This window comes from Podarcis raffonei, chromosome 12, assembly GCF_027172205.1.
Source record: "Podarcis raffonei isolate rPodRaf1 chromosome 12, rPodRaf1.pri, whole genome shotgun sequence".
In the NCBI taxonomy this organism is placed as follows: domain Eukaryota; kingdom Metazoa; phylum Chordata; class Lepidosauria; order Squamata; family Lacertidae; genus Podarcis; species Podarcis raffonei.
In genome coordinates this window covers 21796417-21818927 of record NC_070613.1, presented here as the reverse complement: position 1 = coordinate 21818927, position 22511 = coordinate 21796417, and the positions used below count along the sequence as shown (strand labels likewise).

At 44.1% G+C, this 22511-nt stretch overlaps 1 protein-coding gene across 23 annotated transcripts in view; it reads left to right on the top strand.

The window, feature by feature from the left end:
- KIAA1217 (KIAA1217 ortholog) overlaps positions 1 to 22511 on the top strand; it is a 367324-nt gene that overhangs the window by 310574 nt on the left and 34239 nt on the right. For 22 of the 23 annotated variants that reach the window (XM_053359230.1, XM_053359238.1, XM_053359232.1 and 19 more), the window contains one exon: positions 18728 to 19542. In XM_053359230.1, the coding sequence (XP_053215205.1) occupies positions 18728 to 19542 (815 nt within the window). Of the gene's footprint in view, positions 1 to 15441; positions 15644 to 18727; positions 19543 to 22511 lie in introns of those variants that run through there. The other variant, XM_053359245.1, reaches the window with a different exon arrangement.

Here is a 22511-nt window from a genome sequence, read left to right as displayed (position 1 = left end):
ATGGGTGCCTGAGTGCAGCGGTAATTGGTAGCTCTCTCCAAGGGGTCTCCACCTTTCAGGCATTAAAAAACCAAGTAACAGTTTTGAAATGCTTATTCCAAAGTGACTAATGGCTTGTGGGCAGAATGGGCTTACATTATGCAGATGAGATGAATGTGGATATTGGCAATCCAGAAATGTAATTATACAACTGTGGGGTTTTTTAAAGAAGAAAATTGAGATGCACTATTTTCCTCAGTGCGTGTGTGTATCTGTGGATTCCTCGTAATGGCTTGTTGGTTGGGCGTTCGTCCTGATTTGCTTGCACAAAACTCCTCTGGAGGCTAAACTGTGTCTGTGTTTGTACAACAATGAGCATTCGTCCTGATTAGGTTGTGCGGCGTTTATACGACTTCCTGTCAATAATCTGCTCATCCCACACTATTCAGTATGTTTGCCGGTCACTATCCTAAAATTCTGTGTGTTGCTGAAGTGGATTTGTTGTGCTAGGGTGACAGAATGCTTTGTTCCACTTAAGTTGTGCAAATCTAAGTTTCTGGTATGTGCTTTAATCCTTCCCACAAAATACTGACAGTCGGGAGGTGACTTTACGTGTGTGTGCAATAGACATTCACACCAATGCTCTGATTCACTGTGGTTGAGCAAGCAGCTGTTTCGTTACTCCTCCACTGCCTTCTGAACTATTTTGGGAAAGTTTTATTAACTTTCTTACGTTAATGTTGTGCAAGCATAGATGGAGGAGTGTTGTATTTAACCTTCTCCCCGTCTTGTCCCGTCACATTATGCTAGTGGAGGGACTAAAAGCACTCTATGAAAATAGTAATCGGTGCAAAACAAATGTGTGGAAGGGTGGCCAAACCCTAAGGCTTGCTTGGCCATCCAGGGGTGGAATTATGCAGGCTGGCACCAGTGAGATAGCGTGCAAGCTTGTATTAAATATGACAAGAAGGAACAACAACAGTTACATACTCTTTTATGTTAATTGCTCTCATCTATGGATAATTACCGTGGTGTGTGTGGCTTATTTTTTTATTAAAAAAAAATGCAAAATGCCCTGTATCTCATTCATGGGTCATGTTTAAAAACAACAACCCCAAAACAGTGCTCTTTTTGCTTTCGGTACAGCTGAAACTGAAGGCAGCTGAGGCTTCCTGCACCACAAACAGAGGCTCCCTTTAGCATGCCAAAGAAGCTGTTTTCACTGAAAGCAAATCTTCGGCAAGTGATAGTGAAAGAATGGAAAAATAAAGGAAGGGACGGGATGTGGGTGGGGATGAGCGGCGACGGACAAAAATGCAAACTTTTAAACACTCCCCAAATTCATAATACAGGCAAGGCTTTTTTGTAGGGGGGTGGGGAAAGAGAAGAGTTTTATGGGTTGGCTATATAAATGTAACAAAAACAAATTGTGAGAATCGGATGGGGGCAAAACATGGTATATTTATGTTCCGATTCACTGTGCCTGGAAATGAGAGAAAGGAGGAGGAATTCCTGTGATGTGAAGTTCAGCACTGCAGTTTATGGCACTGTGTCCCAACTCAAGGGTTCGGTGTTCAGAGGAGCACCCCTTCTGCCGACTTAGTTGGTGCTTGGAATCTTTGTGCAATGCAATAAAATTATATACAAGGGAGCCATTGTTGTGCAGGGGTTTGAGTCAGGGTCATCATCTGGCATCCCCATTACCATGGCCCATTACTATCAGTTGCCCTACGACTAGGGCTGGGCGAGTCTGTCCGTTTTGGTCTCTTTTCTCATTTTTCCAGTCACGGGTTCAGTTTGCCACCATTCCGCATCAGTTTGCAAGGATAGTGTGAATTTCTCCAGATGTGCCCATCCTTGCAAGCATATATCCTTCATATAATGCAATATTGTATGCAATTTTCACTAATATATGCAATTTTATCCATGCTTCCCCCCCTAATGCACACATTTTTTGCAAATTATTTGGTTTGGAGAACTGCGTCACAAAACTGAGACAAAGTGAGAATTTTGAGTGATGGCTGTGTTTCGGCTGACGTATGGTTTCATGAAGTGTACAGATGAAGGAACCTCACAATAAAATGAAAACCGAATCAAATTTCTCCCATTCACTGGTCCACCATTTGGAGCAGCACACATTTAAACCTCCAGCATTTAAATTTCTCATGATGCCCCTGACCTAGTATAGTTCTGGGACATTGTGTGAAATCCTCAGCTGGAGGAGAGCTAGACACAGCTGGTGGTTAGGATGCTGCCACTGCAGTGCCCTGAAGGGGGCCCACTGGGGGGTCGTTTTGGCCCCTCAGACCTGGAGACAGACAGTCTTGTGCTAGGACGGGTGAGTCCTGGGTTCAGTTCCTCACTCAGCTAGGGCTCTGTAAGGCTAATCTATCTCACAGGGTTGTTGTGAGAATGAAATGGGGGTAAGAATCCTATTAGCTGCCTTGAACTCCTCTGGGATAATGTAGGATATTAATGATTCTTTAAAAGACCAATGAAACAGATTTGTTTAGGAGAAGAAATATTGGTTAAAGAATGGTTTTGTATTGAGTTTCTTCTACTCAATTGTGTAGAGACAATTGTGATTAAGCGATATATACATTGTTAAAATAATACTGGTGGTGGTGATTATGGGCTAAAATGGAAGTTGGAATAGTTAATTAGAAAGACACCTTCTTTGACGCAAAGTATAAGGTGCAAAGACAACACACATCCTATCATGACCTCCTTCATTGGGGCAAGAAATGAGTTAACTGTAAATCATAAAGCTGTGAATCATAATCCCAGGTATATGAAGCAGGGAATCACGCAGTGCTTTTAGCTTGGGGTAATTTGTATTGACCAGAGAGAGTGGCAAAACATTCAGCTCTCGTGGTGCAGAAAGAAGCTCCAAACTTTCAGTAACTGAGCCACAAACTTTTGCCCAAAGAAATATCAATCTGGTTACTTAACAGCTGTACGCGCAGAAGAGGGTGGGAGAGCCTTGTTTACCGTCACATCCTGAACCAATGATCATTGTGCACTGATTGATTCAGCATGGATGTAATAAAGGAGTTTCAGAAGTGGTTGACTCTGTCTCAGAAGTAGATGGAATAGGGAGGTGCCTCCTCTGTGAGTTGAAAGGGCTTAGGATGGTGTGGTTTCATCTCAGAAAGGGTCATGCTCTGGGCAGAGTGTTCTTCTGAACATAAACGCCAATTGAGGAGGATGAATCACAGCAGCAACCTCTGGGAGTCAGCTGCTTTTGCATTCCTGCAACATAGAGCTGTAGAGTTGAAAGGCACCTTGGATGTCGCCCTGCTCAATGCAGGTTGCCTCTACAGCTGCCTTCCCCCTCCCCCAACCTGGTGCCCTCCAGATGCTTTGGATTCCAGTTCCCATGATCCTTGACTACTGGCCATGCTGGCTAGGACTGGTGGGAGCTGGAGTCCAGCAACATCTGGAAGGCACTGACTTGGCAAAGTCTGATCTACAGCATCCCACTTACAGACCTTCTACTCCTGAGGCAGCCTCTTCCAACGCAGAACAGTTCTTAGCATTTGCAAGTCTGCCCCATTTTCTGAGTGACAACCCTACAGATATTAGCAGGATGATGTTCTTGAAGCTACCAGCGTGAGTTTGATCAAACTGCGGGAGGCAGTGGAGGACAGAAGTGCCTGGCGTGCTCTGGTCCATGGGGTCACGAAGAGTCGGACACGACTAAACGACTAAACAACAACAACAACAACATCATGTCTCATCTTCTCTGAACCAGACTAAACATAATCCAGCTCTTTAAGGTCATTGCTCTTAGGACTTCCAGACCACGCAGACATCTTGCCATCTCTTCCAGTTTGTTAATGTCCACCTTCAAACAGGGGGCCTGATAGATAAGATAAGATAAAGCTTTATTCGCATTAGCCAATGGCCATAGCAACAGTAAAACATTACAGTATACGCAGAAAAGGAAATTTGATATAAGAGCACATATTAAAGTCCTGAATCAGCCGTCAGTTAGTGGCCCTTATTCTGATTGCCCCTGCTATGAACCTAGCAACCTTTGCTGTTATCTGCTCATTTTGATCCGATAGAAGAAAGGACATTGTGGCGGTGGTTGAGTGCCCTGGGATGGTTAGTACTAGTGGGGTGCTGATCTCGTAGAGATCTTTGTAGAGAGTACAAGACAGGAGGACATGTGCCGCTGTTTCGGTGCTACCATCTCCACAGGGGCAAAGACATTTCTCAGGCGGGATCTTTTGGAATCGACCCTCAAGTACTGCAGATGGCAAAACATCCAGTCTTGCAAGTGTAAAAGCACGTCTGTATTTCGGGATAATAAGTTTGTGCAGATATGGGGGCCAGAGAATCAAAATGGAGAGGTGGAAAATGAACATACCAAGGGCAGAATTTCCTTATAGTGGCCAGGTTGTTCTGATGCTTGATATCTCTTAGACATTGACCAATTAGACTGTTTGCTTTAGTAGGGCCCATAGTGAGTAGGTGTTGTGGGGATAGGCCACAAGAGTGAAGTTTTTGATAGACAGTTTTAAGCCAGGCACTTTTATTGGAGTCTTGAAGTACTAGGGATAGTAAACCAGGGGGATTTGAGTTTAGGCGGAGCCAGAAGAGTTCTTTGCCAAGTCCGTACTTCTACTGAAGGGAGACTTGCTTACAGGGGCCTGGAACTGGACAAGGTGGAGCTTTGCAGTTAAGAGGCTGAATCTGATAGGCTTGGGCTCACTGTGGATAGTAAGCCATACACCAACAAAACATGCCAGCAGCATCATGGTGGACTATTTATTTATTATTATATTTATATCCCACTTTTCCTCCAAGGAGCTCAAGGTGGCATACATGGTTCTCCTCCCTCTCCATTTTATTCTCACAAGCAACCCTGAGAGACAGTGGCCCAAAGTTACCTGGCAAGCTTCATGGCCAACTGGGGATTTGAACCTTGGTCTCTAATGGTCCCAGTCCAGAACTCTAGCCACTGCACCACGCTGGATCTCAGTCACACTGGGTGCTGTCTGGGTATAGCTATTTTTGAATGTAGTCCAGGCCTACGTGATTCATGCCCTTAAAAACTTTCACTGGCTGTGCTGGGGACTAGGAGAAGGTTGAGAGGTCTGGCATCATGGCTGCAGGATGACATGTTTGCCTACCGTCCTTTTGGCCACCACAAGGCCATCTACTTTGGCTCAGGCTTACATTCCTGATGTGTTTCGGGTAAGTAGTCATTATGGGATTGCAGCTGGCAGGCAGCTGAGCCAGATGGATTTGTCTTGCGTAAGATGCCGCTTCAGCCATGCCAGTGGACTGTTTCAGCTGTAGCCGAGCTGCAGAATCAGTGGGCTATAAAAGTTCACATCCATTTACAAATTATGTGCTTACCAACCGTTGCAAAGGCTTCAGATGCCCTTTCTCTGCCTCATTCTGGAATATCTCTTGGAAACTCTACCTTGAACATACTGTTCCCAAATAGAAAGGTAGGCTTGGGAGGTGGACGCCAGTGGTTTAAGGACATGAATGTTCTCCGGAGTGTGAAATAAAAGACATGTTCCGTCCATCTTTTTGTTTAAATTCAGGATTTTTAGTTAATGCATGGTTTTAATGGCTTTAATAATTTTGTTGGCTTAATCAGTGGAAAGATGAGTATATTTCTAATAAAAATAGTTGAGGTTAGTGGAAATTGAATTGCTGAAGTGGTGCATAGTAAGAAATAGAGTTTGCCTGGCCCCCTCCAAGCATCAGGTGGAAGGCTTGATTCACTAGGTGGATGAGAGTGCCTTTAATCTTTGTTATTATTATTAAGAATGCTGTGCATGAAGCTTGCAAACTGCAGCCCAGTAGGATCTGGCTGCAAATGATAGCATAGACAGACGGTTGGCCAGGGTGGCGGCGGCTCTGCCTTCCTCTACTCCCTTCTCCCGAACCATCTCCAGCACCTAACCCTATGACACCACCAGCAGCCATCCTTAAGTCCTAGGTTTGGACGCTGAAATCTCAGGGTCTGAGATGCTCCTGACTTGGCAACCCTAGTTGAGAGTGTAATCTTATATATGCTTACTAGGGAGGAAACCCCACTGAACATGGTGAGACTTGTCTCTGAGCAAACATGCAGAATATTGGCTATAAAGGCCAGTGTATTAATTCCTACTGCAGGCTGAGATCTGCTTCAGCTTTGATTCATTCTTCCCATCCTGCAATGCAGAGAGGATGGAAGTACATAGATGGGAAGCAACATCTGAGGAACTCAATCTTCAGGAATTCAGGTGTGAATTGGCCTGATTTGATCTTCCTATACAAAGCAAGGGGTTGAATTTAGACTGCAGTCCTAACCCCACTTCCTAGCAGAGTGATTTCTCTTTGTGGCAACACTAAGTGCTGTCACCTCTTCTTTTTTTCACTGGCCATGACAGCCATTTTGTGCTGGCACCCATTTCACTTTTATCAAGATAATGAGCACCAGCACCTCGTTTTTAACCCTGAAAGCACTGCCCTAGGACTGACGTCTGAGTAGACATGGTTACGATTTGTTCTGTTTTGGGTTATCTAGTGGCGTTTACACTTTTGGGAAGGTTCCACGAGAATTCTTGGCTCCAGGTATTAAAAAAAAGAAGCACTTATATTTAAATGCAACTTCTTGTGCAGTTTTAAAGCCACCGCAAATTAATGTGGAAATGGGTCGTAAGAGATGTTTGAGTGAGCACGTGCGGAGGTGGCATAGACTGTAAAATACACTGATTTCTCTATCCCTTATCTTGATAAGGAGCGACATCCCCCCCCCCGCCCATCACACGTGTGGTTCCTTTGCCTTCAAATTGCATGAGGAGTAGCACCAGGGAAGCAGGACCTGTGGTGCTGCAGAAGCATCCGGATTGCTCCTAAGACATAAAAAGATTAGCAAACAGTAGGCGCTTATTGTTCCCTCTGTGCCTCAATGCACACAGGCAGATGAACGTCAGAGAGGCTGAATCTAAGTACTTTAGAACCATCGAGGTTTTCCAGTCAATAATCAGAGCTGGATTAGCAGTTGCACATTTACTTAGCCACAAGTGCATGTAGAACATCTGTTTCAACATCTCCAGTCGGGAGAGGTTCCTGTTCCACACACATGTGCTGACCAGATGGGCTTCTCCTCCCGCTGTGCTGAGAGTCAACGTTTTAGAAAACCATTGTTCTGTCTTAAAGGCTTCCTTACAGGAGCACAATCATCTCCACAACTACATCCCTTCATCTCCCCACAGGCACTCCCAGTAGGAATTGTCAAGTTTCGTTACGTGTGATTATTCAAGCCATTGGTAAATTTAAACATTTATACTCCTCTCCCAGTTTCGGTTGTTCCTCAAGAAGCAGAGTTCAGGTGCCAATTGGTACCCCGTGGGTGGTTGCAACTGTTCTTACTTATCTCTTTTTTAAAAATGCAAAATGTTCTCTCACTAATGCCAGGTTTGTTTTTGTGTTTTTAAAACCATTTAGCAAAAATTGCATGATTGTATAAACAGTTTTAGAAAGCAATCCCATTCCCTTTGCGGCTGCCATACGACATAGCCCAGCCACAGACAAAGGAAGCAGTGAAAGGTGGCAGGATCAGGCTCAATGCCGGCTGGTTCTGGCTGTGAGAGCAGCTTGGGATCCAGTGGATTCCGAGCCGATCCAACCCTGCCTGTGCCTGCCCCTTTTAAATACTCTGTCTTGTTGCTTTCCACCAGGCTCTGCCAGCAGGAATAATGTGTAATACGTTGTTCTGCCCTGCATTTTTTCTATGGAAATGGGGTTCCACCTCAAGGAATAACATACTTGCTGCTGTAAGCAGACTCCCTTGTCTGGAGATGAATAACAAGGTGACTCAGAATTCATCTCCTGGCTTTCAACTCAGTCATGTTGGCCTCTGGGTCATGTAAACAAAGCTGAGAATGAAGTGAGTTTAGGATCTATTATCTCGAAATGTTCTCATGTAAACAAGCTAATGCACCCTCTGTACTCCCAAAGACCACACAATCCCTGATTGTGACTGGTTGGGCCTTCAAATGTTTCCTCTCTCTCCACAATTGGGCACATAGATTTTGTGTCTCAGAATATTTGCCATGTTCTTTGTTCTGGATAAGTTTGTCATAGTGACAGAACACTTGGACACTATGACACAATTTGCTTAGCTAAAACAATGCCATAGTTTTCTTTTTAAAAAAAGTGTTTGAATTTGGTATTATATTTGCTGATAATTTATTTACCTGGCTCATTAAAAGTAAAAAAAAAAAACATTCTGAATTGTCTGGCACCCCGTACTTGCAGAATTGTCCTGTCCCCTCCGGTGGTTCTTTGTTTTTGTATCCTTGGACCAAATAAAATATAGTGAATGACACACATGATTGGATGAAGGCACTGATCTTGATTGGCATAGCGGTCCTGGGGGAGGGAGTGTTTAACCCCTTCCCCTGTGCTCTTTCCCCACACTATCTAAAATATATACGTCTCCATCCACCTGAGTTGTTGATAGTTCTGTAGCAGAAATGAAGATACAAAAAAATCCACATCTCTGCATGTTCTTCCCACTTTGAGGCTAATAGCAGCTTTTGGAGCAGGGTTAGACCAGGAAGATGGCCAAACGGAAAGTGTTAAGGGCTTCCCTAGCACTACAGCTCCAACCAAAGTTAGAGGCCCTCCCACAAGCTGATTTAATATGTTGTGTGCATGTTCAAATATACGAACATATGCTTCTATTCTTTGGCTTAGTGTATGTGTGGGGTTTTGTGTCAGCGTTACTTGTATGGCTTCTCTTACTATTCACTTGAGGTTGGGGGTGGCCTTAGGGGGTGGTTGGTTGTCTTTGGCTGGCTGTAGTGAGATTAGTTTTTGTGTGTGAGCGGAGTGTGTGTGTGTGTGTTTTGGATCAGGTTAGCCAGATTTATTCATATGCTGTCGGCAGATTCTTGTTGCTGTCTTGTTGGGATGTGTATGTGATAAAGGGGTGAAGGTGTCCTCTTCTATTTGTCCCTGTGTCAGTTTCAGTTTGTTGGTTAGTTTTTCTAATAAGGCTTTTTCCAATAATATTTGATACCATTGGTCCATGTTTACTCCTGAAAGGTCTTTCCAGTATCTGGCTATGATGCGTCTGCCTGCTGAGAGTAGGTGGGTTATGAGCTCTTTATGCTTGCTTAGTTAGAAGCATAACCACCCACCCCCACCCCACTTACCATTTCTCCCTCCCCCTCTTTTCCCCTATTTTCTTCCTAACCTAACACTGTATGTAACACTAATGTCTCACAACAAATGAAACTGATCTGTAGAAAACAGAGACTTCAAAAAGAGACAACGCATGTATTTTTTGTAAACTTAACAAATCACACACACACACACACACACACACACACACACACACACACCTATCTATTTATCTAGCTATATACACATATATGATAATGGACCATATATGTGTGTATAGTGTGGCCCTCTAGAGTAAAAAAGGAATTTTATTCCTCCTTAAATCATAAATCACCCTCCACTCCACCCTAGTGACTCTTGACCTGTTTAAGATACATATTCATGAGTGCAGGAAGAAGAAAACTTTATTATTAACTGAGCCCAGAACATAATAGAGTTTGCTCTCCCATCCCCCTTTGCAGGCATCAAATTTTGAGCTCCATTGATTAAATTCTGAGCCCAAGGACAGGGCTTGCTTTAAAACAAATAAAAATAGAAGAACATCTAATAGTTTAGGTGCTTAGCAATTGGGTTGCCATCAAAACCTACTTTTGCATGGGCTATGCTCCAGATGGGCAGCATCGCATCCATGAAAATGAACCACGGGATTCAGCATCTTCTTGTTGCGTGCTGCATCCTGTGCTATGTCCATCCTGGATTAATGGTTATAGCAATATTCCATGGGGCAGCACTGAACTGCGTGGCCCATTCTTTAACAATGCAGTGCTGTGTGTGGAGCACAAAATGATGTCAACGAAGGTGGAGAAAAGGAACAGCCTAGTCCTGCTGTCACACTAAAGAACCACCATGCCTCCATCTCTCTGTGTGTGTTTCACGCATGTGTGGTGTCTCTGTTTAATACTTCTGAGCTCGTGAAAAAGTACTGGGAACTTCAAAGCCATCCTCGCAATGTTTCCTAAAGTCCTTACTCAGACAAGTTTAACTCGACAACAAGGAAACGCCTGTGCAATTTCAAAATCTGCTTGTTCTTTACGGTTGCAACCCATGCTCTAAAAGTAACCGATGCCATAACTATGGTGCCAGTTGCCTATGACATATTTTTGTTTGTTTTCCCCCACTGGCACACAGAGCTTTTAGCACTTTAAAATACCCAAGCTCTGCGATAGGTCACGGTTGGCCAAAGTTGCTGAGACCATGAGCAGCTTATCAGCCTCTTCATATGTCCAAGAAGCAGAAGATGAAAGCTTCCACCGCTGTCATTTCTCCTTCCTCAACAACCCTCCATTACTTCCCTTGTGCTGCGAACTCTTCTCCCTCCCCCTCTTCACAGGCTAGTGGAAGCGGAAACAAGTGAGTTTGAAGTCTGTGGTGCATCCAGGAAATTAATGGAGATATTTGCAGAGAAGGGAGAATTAGAACAGGCCAGCAAATATGAAGCACTCAGGGTTGAATCTCATTTCTGCGGACTTAATGTTATTCCCCGACTGGCCTATTCCTCACAGGCCCTGAGGCTTTGACAGCCATCCAGAATGGTGCCCTGTCCTCCCACTTTGGACTATGTGTGTCAGGCCGGAAGGCAAAGAGGGAGAAGACCTGGTTTCAGTATTAGAGCATTCAAAACTAGTTAATAGGAATTAATTAAATTCAGGATATTGCTGGGCAAGATAGACAGAGCTTGAGGGCTCCCGATAAAGTAATTAAAATGGTGGGTGACGCTTGAGTGGTTTGTATGTATTATCAGAACCGTGAGATTGAATTACAGCCAGTCATCAGCTCATGCATTATTTATACTGCTGTATCAAAATATTTTTTAAAAAGAAGAAAAACAATAAAGCAAGTTTAATTCTATAAATGATACGAAACATTTCTGAGTGCCAGCCTTGAAGCGCTCTCTCTCTCTCTCCCTCTCTCTCTCTCTCTCTCTCTCTCTCTCTCTCTCTCTCAATCTCTTTCTCCCTCCATTGGCCTTGATGCACTGGGAGCTAGCCTGCCTTGTTTCTAGAGCGGCGTGCAAATGTTCAGTAAAATCCCCACCATTTATAGGCGAATAAATAGTGGGGAGGAGGGAGGATTCCACTGACTTTCTCTAGGGGTGGCAGAAAAAGTCTTCCAACAGATTTGCAGGGATGCGGCTCACCGTTAGCAGTGGCAGTAGTTCAGCTTCCTTCTCCCATGTTCCCTGCTGCCCACATTAAATTTTTCTTTATTTTTTTTGCTGCAGCAGCTGTGTTGGCAACCTGGTCACCATTTTGCAACCTCTCCAGTGTCCCAGGCAGAGTGCCATTCTGGGGCATGTTGGCCAGTTTGGAAATGGTGGCCACCAGACACACAAAAAAGAAGAGGATTATTTGGAGCAAATTATGCTCCAAATAGTACTGCCATTGTCTTTGCATCTTGTCTCCTACTAACAATCTTACTCCCAACCCTTGCCAAGATACGTTTTGAGAAGGACGGAAACCAGCAGGGTATTTTCCTGGTCTTGGCACCCTTTCTCAGCTTTGTAGTCTGGAAAGTCCCCTAACTTTGCCAAGAGTTCTCTGTAGAAGCTTAGAACAATTACAAGATGAGTCATGGTTAGCTTGCTTAATTTGTACATGTAGCCCTGGTTCTTATTTAAGGCTCCATGCATGCAATTGGAGTATGTGCGTTCATGCCTGAGGTCTACTCTTTCACCTTATCGCACATACAACGTACATGATTTAGCATCGGGATTCTTGCTTTCCCTTATGTTTTTCATGTTAAGATCTATGTACTGGCACTCTAAAGCTTGACCTGCATATGTTTGCACAAAGAATCTGATCTGGCCTGGCCTGGCCCCTCTGTTATGCTAGGGTGAAAGCACAGTGAAGGAGGCTAGTGACATCCACAGCCCAGTTTCCATGGAGACAGCACCACAGATGCTGATATTTTGGGACTGGGCTCTTGACCCTTCAGCCATTCTCCTCCTGGAACATGAGGCTACTCCTCAGAATATTTGCAAACTGTGTGTGTTTGAGTGTACATAAACTGTGCATTTGGGCATAAGGGAGGGAGGGAAGCAACACTGGTGTCTCTGCTGCTTAAACAATGACCAAGGCTTATTCAGTGTAGAATACTGATACACACCACCCCCAATTTCCACAGCAGGGCAAGATGGCAGGGAGTTCCAATTGCTTACCCAGGGTCTGCGTTTCCTTTGCAAATGAACCACAGCAGAGACTGTAGTGTCTTTATGATGTACGGCTTATTTACACACATGTACAACCTGAGCCTACCATGGAGGGGTTCAAAGCATTACACTCCAAGAGGGTTCTGTTTCTCTCATTCCTGCAGCCTTGGATTCAAACTGTCTGCCTACATTGTACCCTGACCCCCCACTTCTCAACTTGCTGGTACTTAACAGATGGGAGTCCTTTTCCCCCTCAGTCACATCACAGCCAACTAATCATCCTAAAACTTCCTCCTAACAAAAACCCTGGCATTGTTTTCCGACTAGCGATCTCAGAGCTTGGGGAGGGGTGCTCCCCCCCCCATTTGCTGGCCGGCACAGAGTCTTTGCTCTGTGCTTTGCTTCCTTTGTCCTCTTTTAATGGCCCATCTCCCCAGGTGATTACTAGACATGGGAAGCTGGTTTGACCTGTATTTTAACATGCAAAATCCAGCATCTAGCAGCCCATATTAATACTCCAAGCACTGGTTGAATTCTAACACTTACTTATATCCAGGAATTACCCACTAACTCCTAACAATACTGTTCAGAAGCTTAGGAGCAGCACTGGAAGCTGCCTTGAACCAAACCATTGGTCCATCTTTCTCAGCTCTGCAGGGTTAGTCAGGAGACATTCTCAGCCCTACAGATGCCAGAGGTTGAAGCTGAGACCTCTTGCATGCAAAACAGGTGCTCTACCAATGACCTTTCTGTCATACTCATCAGCTGTAGGTCTGACAGTGAAGACTGGCTATGCCCAGCACCAAAGGGGTGTGAGAAAATCTTCTCATTGCTCAAGCCAATGAGCAAGCATGACCTATTAGTCCATTTATGGGTCAGGCTCTGAGAGTTCCATCTGATCTGTTGGTGTGCAAGGGCTTGCTTGCTGGTCTTATAGGTCTCCCTGGTCTTCTTGCTTCGGCAAGAGCTGGGTGGCAGTGCACAGGTTGCCTTCTTTGCAGTTCCTGCAGGTCACAAGCTCATAGACCCAGAGTGGTCTTGGTGCTCAGTGTGTGAAGGAGGGAAAGAAGTGGGATTATTTCATTCTAAATCAGACCAGACTCAATTTACACCCATGGAAAAGAAGCGGCTTGGCAGCCCACCCCACCCCATGTCTTGGCCTTGGCATGCCCACCTCCACCAGTGTGCATCTAACTTAGCACAAATACTGGTCCCTAATGAGCTGCAGGGCATTATGCTTATTCACCTTGGCTGAGCCACTTAACTCTCGCTCCCATACAGTGCTCATGCAGCTGTAAAATGTGAACAGCGGCTTCCCTCCTGCAGTGAGGCTTGGCTCATCTTCAGGTATGTTATTCAGGATCGTCCTGATGAAAAGCAATGAAGAAACAGGTCCCTTATTGTGACATAGCCCTATGGGTGTATTTGTGTAAACAGCTCTGTGTGTGCAAACTTAAGCTGCATGTGTTATTGGTAACAAGGTTATAAAACAGGCAGGGCCAGTGTTTTCCAACTGGGTTTGGGTTTCAGCTTTGCTGGGATCGCTGCTGTTTGGCTCCTGTGGGCCCAGTGACCTCAGGCTGGAACTGAAGTGGCAGAAAGGGAGCATGCGTGAGTCAAGCAGTGGAAATTGTTGAGTGGCGATAATTGTTAGAAACCTAGCCAGAAGGATAATGTTGCTCAAGAGATGGAGAGGAATGCTTATAGTACCCACTTTAAACAGTCATGGTTTCCCCCAAAGAAACATGGGAACTATAGTTTCTAAAAGGTGCTGAGAGTTGTTAGGAGACACCCCTATTCTCCCCACAGTTATAATTCCCAGAATTCACTGGGAAAGGGGATTGATTGATAAACCAGCCTGGAAATTGTAACTCTGTGATGGAAATAGGAGAATAACCTCCCATTCTAAAATAGCAGGCAGTATCATTTTAAATGAAGAACGCATGGAGAATCAAACTGGTGTAATGTGTTACTAATGCAAACTTGCTGCCTCTAATGAAATTGCCAACAATGCTTCAACGAGCCAATGAAGATGTAATAATTACTATGCTGAGGTTGGACCACCAGTTCATTGAAGTCAGCATTTTGGCTGTTAACACTGACCGGCCAGCTGCCTCTGGGAGGTTCAGAAGCAGGGCACAGTTGTGATAGCCCTCCTGTTGCTAATTCCCAACATCTGGCAATCTGCATATGGGAGCCTTGAAAACAAGAGGTTTTGCTTTTTGTGTCTCAGTGACTGTTTACCACAGATAAGCCCATCCTCCATAGTGCTGCTCTCTGTTCAGGAGTGCAAAATTCACCTCATCATCTAACATTCAGTGCATTTACACTAAATGTGCAGTTCTTGCGGCAATAAGTTCTGTAGGTGGGTTATGTTTAAGTGTTTCTCTGTGTACGTATACCTAGTGCAAGCACTTTCACCTTTATCGGTTTCCACATGTAAGAAGCAGCTAACCCAGCTTTTGTTCTAAACAAACGCTTTACGCCTGCATTTTTATTTTACTTCCCCTCCAGCCCAACTTAATTGCATGTGTAATGTTCTGCGGATAGCTACGGAATTGATTTATGACGGCTGCCCAAAGTCCAACTTGGCAAAGTAGCAAAGGTAACTAGTTAATTAGTAGACAGGCTCCTGGGTTGCCCAGGTGCAGCTAAAGACAGCCTCCCATTTCATCCATTTAATGGTTGCAAGTGAACCAGGCTCTGCATAATGTGTGTGGTTTTTAAATTGCTCTGATAAACAGGCTGTGGGCTTTTGGTTCACGCTTCCAGCATCTTGTCCTTGTTAAAACATAAGCAGTTTAAGATTTTGTCCTTTTTCTGCAGTCAATTACAGGGATGTCTCCCATTGGTTTTTCTCTCCACCCCCACCCCTCACTTTTCTTCTCTTTTCTTTCCAAAACAAAGTCTTGTGGTTGTTCCCTGTTTCCTTTCCTTGGAAAGAATAGACCCTTCCAAGTTGGTATCATCTGTGCATTTCAATACGTGTGCTTAATTCACTGGCTCATGCGCAATCTGGTATGTTGCACAGTTTGTGACTGGATGACATGACAAGGGAGGGGTATTTAGTGACTAATTTCTAGAGGGAGGAGAAACTGAAGCTTTGTCATGTGGAAAAGTACTTTAGCCTATTGAAGCAATGTTGTTTAGAGAATCAAGTAGAGCAAGAATGGCCCACGCTGCATGGGAGCCGCGAGACTGAAGAGCTTTCTTAACACACAAGAACCTTTTCCAAGAAGGATATTTTATATACATATTTTAAAAATCTCATTCTAGACCGAATCTTTAAAATTTTGAAAGCAAAAAAAGAGCGGTAGCATGTGGAATGCAGACTAACCATCTCATTGCTCTACCAGTAGAGCTAATTAAATTAATGTAAGTGACTTTTATTATTTGGAAAGGAAGAAACTTTGGAGTGACAAACAACAATATTTGGCTTGAAATGTTGCCTGCATGCTTTTTTCTTTTAATATTGGTTTATCAGCATCTAATAACGGAAGGATTTGTGAGATAATAACAAAGCATGGTTTAAAAGATTTGTGTCTGAGGGGAATATTTGCAGGCGAGAGTTCCTTTTGTGGACTTGGGAGATAATAAAAAATAATGTACTGCTGCCTTTTTAAGGCAATAGAGAGGTGGGGTGCTCTTCTGTGTCTTGCAATTTACAGATTACTTGAATTTTGGTATGAAATGAAGTTGTTTCAATACGATGATAAATTGTGGTGATTTGATTTCCTGGTGGGATATTCAGTGCAGCAGGGGCACTCAATTTATTTGTGTTAAGGAATGTATGTAAGAGCAGCACCTGACCCAAATATGCAGATGTAAGAGTTGGTTAGGGATGCAGTCATACACTGTTTTTAAAAAGCAATGGAATAATAAAATTAAAATGTAAGCTACTGTTAATAAAATGTCTGTGTGTGTGCATGCATGTGCATGTGTGTATCATAAAGAATATAAATAGGGAGGCCACTTGTACTAAATGCCCAGAGAGGTTCAACAGGAAGAGCTACGTGACATGCGCAGTTAGAAGTGCATAAAAGGAAGCGCCCTCTGAATGTGATTGGGCTGCAGATTCGCTGGTCATCTGGCTAGCGCCATTTCACACAAGATGAAATTCTTAGGAGAAAAAAACACTTCCTCATGGGAAGCAGTCGGAAACACCCACATACTCCTCTGGTTGTTTCTTAGACTAGGAAGCCAGGATCAGCCATAACTTCATAGCAGGTGCACTGCTTGCCAGTGTCTTCCCAGAAGTCCCTTCACTCATGTTGTCTTGGGTGAATCAGGAGAGCAGCCATGTTCTGTTGTAGCTCAGTGGTAGAGCATCTATTGGTACAATCCACTCAAACCACTGGAGCCTGTCTTCTCATGCAGGGGAAGTTACCAGCTCACCAAGGGTTTGAGAACTATAGGTTACCCTCACCTGGTTTAGCCAGCCAGTCGAAGCTGTTCCCAGGATGTGGCCAGCCGCTGTCGCATGCTGGCAGCTTCTAGAAGCTGCAGGTGAAAGCTGAATGCAGAGTGGGAACCAAAGGTGGATAAACTACCCCAAAGGAGCATGGTGTGTACCCCACCAGGGGTGGTACTCCTCGTTTTCTAACACAACATACACCACCCCATGCACCCATGAAGCAGCACATAGAGTGGCCAGATTCAGACCACTCTAAACCATAGTTTATAATGGCAAAAATGAGCCAGTGAGCCATGCCCCTTCTTGCTGTGGCACAGCAGTGAGGAAGAGTTCAGAATCCTTTCCTTCTAGTTTAGAAGGAATAAATAAGCTGCAGCTTATTGTGTCATCTGTACATGACAAATGGGGGTTAATCTTAACTATAGTTTGCTTGAAACAATCCAACTTCAAACCATTGTGCTGGGAAGTTAGGTTTTTTAAACTATGCTTAACATTAACAATGTTAGAGTTTGGAAGACACACTAAACTGTGGTTAATTGAAAATAGAAATGAAAGCTTCCTTATGGTTGGACCAGAAGGGAGCTGGGGAGGGGAAAGCACATAAGATAATTTGTACTTTCAGTGGGAAACCGAAGGCTTACATTACATAATGTGTGAAAAGACCCTAAGTTATAGACTTGTATGTGTGTGTATCTTGGTAGACTGATTTGTTTTGCTTTTCTACTTTTTTTTATCTCCTTCACCTCCTGCCACGCCTTATTTTCCTACTTACTTTTTGAAGTTGCTTGGCTACTTGCCTTCCCCTTCTTCTGGTGCCTAAGGATACAAACCCTCTCTTTGACCTCTGGTCACAAAAAAGAGGCCTCTGCAAACTCCCAGCTGTGGAGATGGGTGTAATAGGAGCCGGTGTTATGTATATCCTGGCTTGGGAATTGACAAAACAATGAAAAATAAACTCGTAGGTGGGGAAGGGAGAGAACTCAGCCCTTTGTTTTGGTAGCAATGCAGAGCACCTTGTGACGGCTACTCAGTGGGTAACATCCTCTGCCTGTGCTTAAATTGTGGAAAGATGGTTTTTCCTAGTTAAGGTCACCATCCAACATGTGGCACCTCCTAAGTTCCGTGGCTGTCAGAGGCATTTGAGCTCAATGTAATTGTGCAGATGCTTTGAAGCTCATACCGGATATATTCAGTGGAGCACCATGTTTCCAGGATGTGCAAACTATACATCTTATTTTGGTGGTGGCTGTTGTACCAGAGGAACAGCTGTAGGGCAGTCAGTGTCCACTTTTACACCCCATAAAGAAGTGCCATTCTACCTATATAACCTTCAACGTAACCACATGGGGTGTATCTGGCTGCTGTTTATCTGGCTGGGAAGGTTTAATGGGCAAAGATTTTGAACACATGTCTAGATGCAGGTCACCCCCAACTTAATTGGCCTTTTCATACGAAGCCTTGTTCCAAACGTGGATCATTTTATGATGTCATATCTGGGATTCACCTTTAGATTCATTTTTCTACATTGCAAAGGAGGAGCACAAATCCCTCCCCCTCTTTCTACCCCCATTTGTTCATACGTCTTGTCTCTCAAAACTGTAACAGATGGTGCCAAAAGTTGCTTCATGTGTGCATTTTGCTTAGGTAGAACACACCAAAATGGTTATCTGAAATCAGAATAATGTTGATATAATCAGTGCGCTTTCCCCCCCAAGAATAATAAGTTCCAGAATTCACGATGAAGTTGTTATAGTAAGTCGCGGGCCCGCAATGGTGCCCACCTGAGAAGTACCAGAACCACGCTCCGGCTGGGGGAAAAAGCACTGGAAATAATTATGAATTAGTGTGTGTGTATACAAATAATGAGGGGAAGGCTCTTTAGTATTGTTGAATATTGTATGTTATTCTACCTATACCTCTAGAGTTAGATAAAGTATAGGTAAGGATTTTCACTTTCAAAATTAGATTTTTAATTTTATGTCACTGCATCCTTGCCTAGGATAACCCAGAAGTGTGCCTCTTAAGTGGATTTCTTTGTGTTACAGATGCAGAGAGAAATCTTCCCGAATTCTTCTCGGCCAGGATCCACTGCACATCCCCCTCATGCACTGCCAATCTCTCCACCGGCTACTCCAGTGCCCCACTCCATGCCTCCTTCCCCATCCAGGATCCCCTATGGCACTGCCAGGCCAGTCGGCGGCCCTGGCAATGCCACCATTCCCAGGGACAGGCTCTCAAACATGCCAGCCTCGAGATCCATCTCACCGAGCCCCAGTGCCATTTTGGAAAGAAGGGATGTGAAGCCCGACGAGGACATGGGTAGCAAAACTCTTACTCTTTTTCGGAACGAGGGGCTGTACGCCGACCCTTACTTGTACCACGAGGGCAGGATGAGCATCGCAGGTTCACATGCGGGACACCCTCTGGACGTTCCTGACCACATCATTGCTTACCATCGTAGCACCATGAGGTCTTCAAGCACTTACTGTAACCCTCCTATGCAGCCTGAGATCATGGAGCAGTCGCTGTACCGGCAAAAATCCAGGAAATACCCCGACAGCCACCTGCCGACTCTGGGCTCCAAAACTCCTCCTGCCTCCCCTCACAGAGTAGCTGATGTTCGGATGGTAGACATTCACGCCCATCACAACTCCCAAGTGTCTCCTCACACCATTCACCTTGAGAGGTCGTCTCCAGGTCGCCAGTCCCTTAAGAAAGACCCAGGGACACCTGTGTTCGTAGAAGCAAAACCAAGAAATGTCATGGGCTTACCCGGCATGGTTGAGGTAGTCCCGTCGGTACCAGACAAGAAAGCTTTTGGCTATGGATCAGCAGTGATACCCAAAGAGAATGAGACCAGGTAAGGCAGAGCAAGATGGTATGGCTTTTGTCTGGATGAGTGTGTGTCATGTGACAGCTGAAGGACAGGTAAGATTTGAGTCTCTCCCGTGTCCTTCATCACTGTGGCCTCTTAGTCTTGTGTGGCAGCTTCAAAAGACCCAAATGAGAAACGGGAGCCCTTCCCCTGTGGCCCATATTCGTTCATCCTGCCTATTGACAAGCTATAGGGGTGCATTCAGTGGATGCATCTTGTCCACTTCTAGGCTTTGTAGGGGACCCTTGGCAGTTTTTCAACTCTATGCGTTCTCTGTTCTTGACATGCTTACATATGGCTATGTGGTATAGAAGAGATATTCTTGTAACCCTGTTTGCCTGGTTGGATTCTGACTTAGAATAGACCCACTGAAGTCAGTGGGACTGAAGTTATTGATGATTAACTTAAGTGCCATAGATTTCGATGGGTTCACTACTACTATTACTTCATTTATAGCCTGCCCATCTGGCTGGGTTTCCCCAGCCACTCTAGGCAGCTCCCAACAAAATATTAAACAAAATAAAACTTCAAACATTAAAAACTTCCCTAAACATGGGAACTAAGCATGACTAAGTCTGGATCCATCCTATTATCATGTTAAGTAAATAATATGTTGTTTATTGTGCACCAGCTTGTGCCTTTTTTAGATAGTGCTAAAAGCAAATAAATAAAAGGAAGGAGAGAGAGAGAGAGAACAAGCTGTACTTATAGAAATTTATTTTATCTTAATGGTGTGATCCATGGTGTTTCTTACTCGATTCTCATGAATCAGTTGAGTTATACTAATAGGGTACAAACTTGATAAAACCAGCAGGTCCTGCCCTCTGACCAGTAGCCCTGGTGGCAGGCAGTAGGGATCAGCATTGCTCCCAGTTTGACCATCAGGGTGACTGCCACTTTCCTTGCCTAGTAGCTAATTCCAGATTTCTTACACCATGAATAAGAATTTATTGTGCCGGTAATGATTATATGAGGTAGAGATAATTGCTTTTGAGCTGTAAACACGTCATGCATTTAATCTAGAAACAGCCATCATAACAGCTTGTGTCTCCAGCAACAGTCACTTGTCCAGCCGTGCCTCATTCCTAACCACAAATTCCTCCCCCCACAGGTCCCAGAAGTCGAATATGCTATTACTTTGTAAGCTGCTGCACAGCCTTTAAGTAAGCCCCCTAAATGCTCACTTTAGGACCAAGAGTGGCTTATTCTTGTGAAATTGACAGTGATAAATAGACCATTTTCATAATGGTGCTTCTGAATATATATATATATATTTAAAAAGCCTGTGGTTCAGATGCAATATTGAGCACATTAGTAAAATTATGCAGCCACCTTCCTGCTTTTTTTCTTTTTAGAAAAAGAACTTTCTGCGGCTATGGGGCCATTTAAGAAGCTTCTTCGGAAAGCGAAAAACCATTTCCACAGATTAGTCTGTTGTCTAACCTCGGAAATGTTTACCATGCCTCTGAAGTCTTAACTTTAAAACCATAAAAGCAATTTGGTTTGTAGCAGTTTAAAATAGCAAATGCAAAGCAGTCCCAAACTAGTGAGCTAATTCTGACTTAGCCACAGATTTCCAGGCTAGCCATTCAATCTGGCAGGCAGATGCCTTCCTTGCATGATTTATCCCTTGGTGGTGGTCTTTACCTGGTTCTAGAAGACAATATTTATTTCAAGTGAAGCTAAGAGGAGGTCTGTACTCAGGGCTTGGTTTAGTTAACTAGCTATAGTTAGAACAAACCACAGTTCCCTGAGTTTGGATGTCACGGGGAACTGTGGTTAGTTCTAAAGAGAGAAGGTGGGAGCTATTTATTTGACCCTTTCCCAAGTGTGAAGGAGTAGGGGAATGGAGAAGATGTGAACCCAAATGTTTAATTACAAGTTGAGCTGAGGTTCAGGGGAGAGTTTGGCTCTGCTTGTAATAGCTTCAGCTTTTCAGAACTGGAGGAGTTCATTTAGGACTGCCCTCCCCAGTTCCAAAATTATGCTCCATCTTTAGCATGATCTTCAGCTTGCAAAACGTGGTCCTCCACCCCTGAGCTATGTGTCTGTTCTCTCTCGCTCTTTCTCTCTCTTTTTCTGAGAGAGCTTCAATTTAGTTTTCATTATAGTATAAAATAATTGGAACTCTTCCTTAATAATATATGTGTGAGAGTGCTACTCCTCCAAGCTGCTCACCCTAAGATACATCATCTGTCTATATTTAATGCACACGTAGACTAATGAAGCAGATGAACTTGAATGGAAGATTTTTATGACTGGCGTTCTGGTTTATGCTTGCACCAGGTGTGATGATGATGATGATGTGTCACCTATTCAATGTGAAAGTAAAAAAGGTGCCTCTGGGAGAAGGAAAAAACGTATAAGCAGTGCTCAGATAATTTCAGAGTGAGAGGTAGAGATCAATTTAGGAACGTGTATTAATGCCCTGTTCTGAATGACCTCAGGCTAGTTGTAAGACAGGACAAGGCTTGTTTCACACAGAGCTTCAATTGAACAATAAGAAGAGAAATCTGCCTGCACAAAAGGAAGTATCACAGTACTCTGTTATTGGACTCCAGAGGGTCACAGGCTTGTATCCATTGTGCTTCTTTTAGACTTTATTTTGGACAGTCAGAGAAGGAAGATAGTCTTGGAACAGAATAACAACTCTGCCCAGAAAATCTGGAAAGTGTGCAAGACTCCTTCTGCTTTGCTAGGTCACTGTGCAGCTTGATGAGTGTGTGCAATTCACAGCTGGGAGAAGAAATCTCCTTGGGGAAGGGTGCAGGTTTGCTATTTTGGCTGTTCTGTACCACCCTTGCCAACTACAGGCTTCCTTGCAAGGCAGTCATTCTAACGGTGTGACTTTGTACTGCTCTTTAAAATGATTCCTGCTGATTTGGCCTGAGCAGAAGCAAGGCAGTAAGATTCACACCCCTTTCCTGAAAATGTGGATTAAGGTGGTCCTGTTT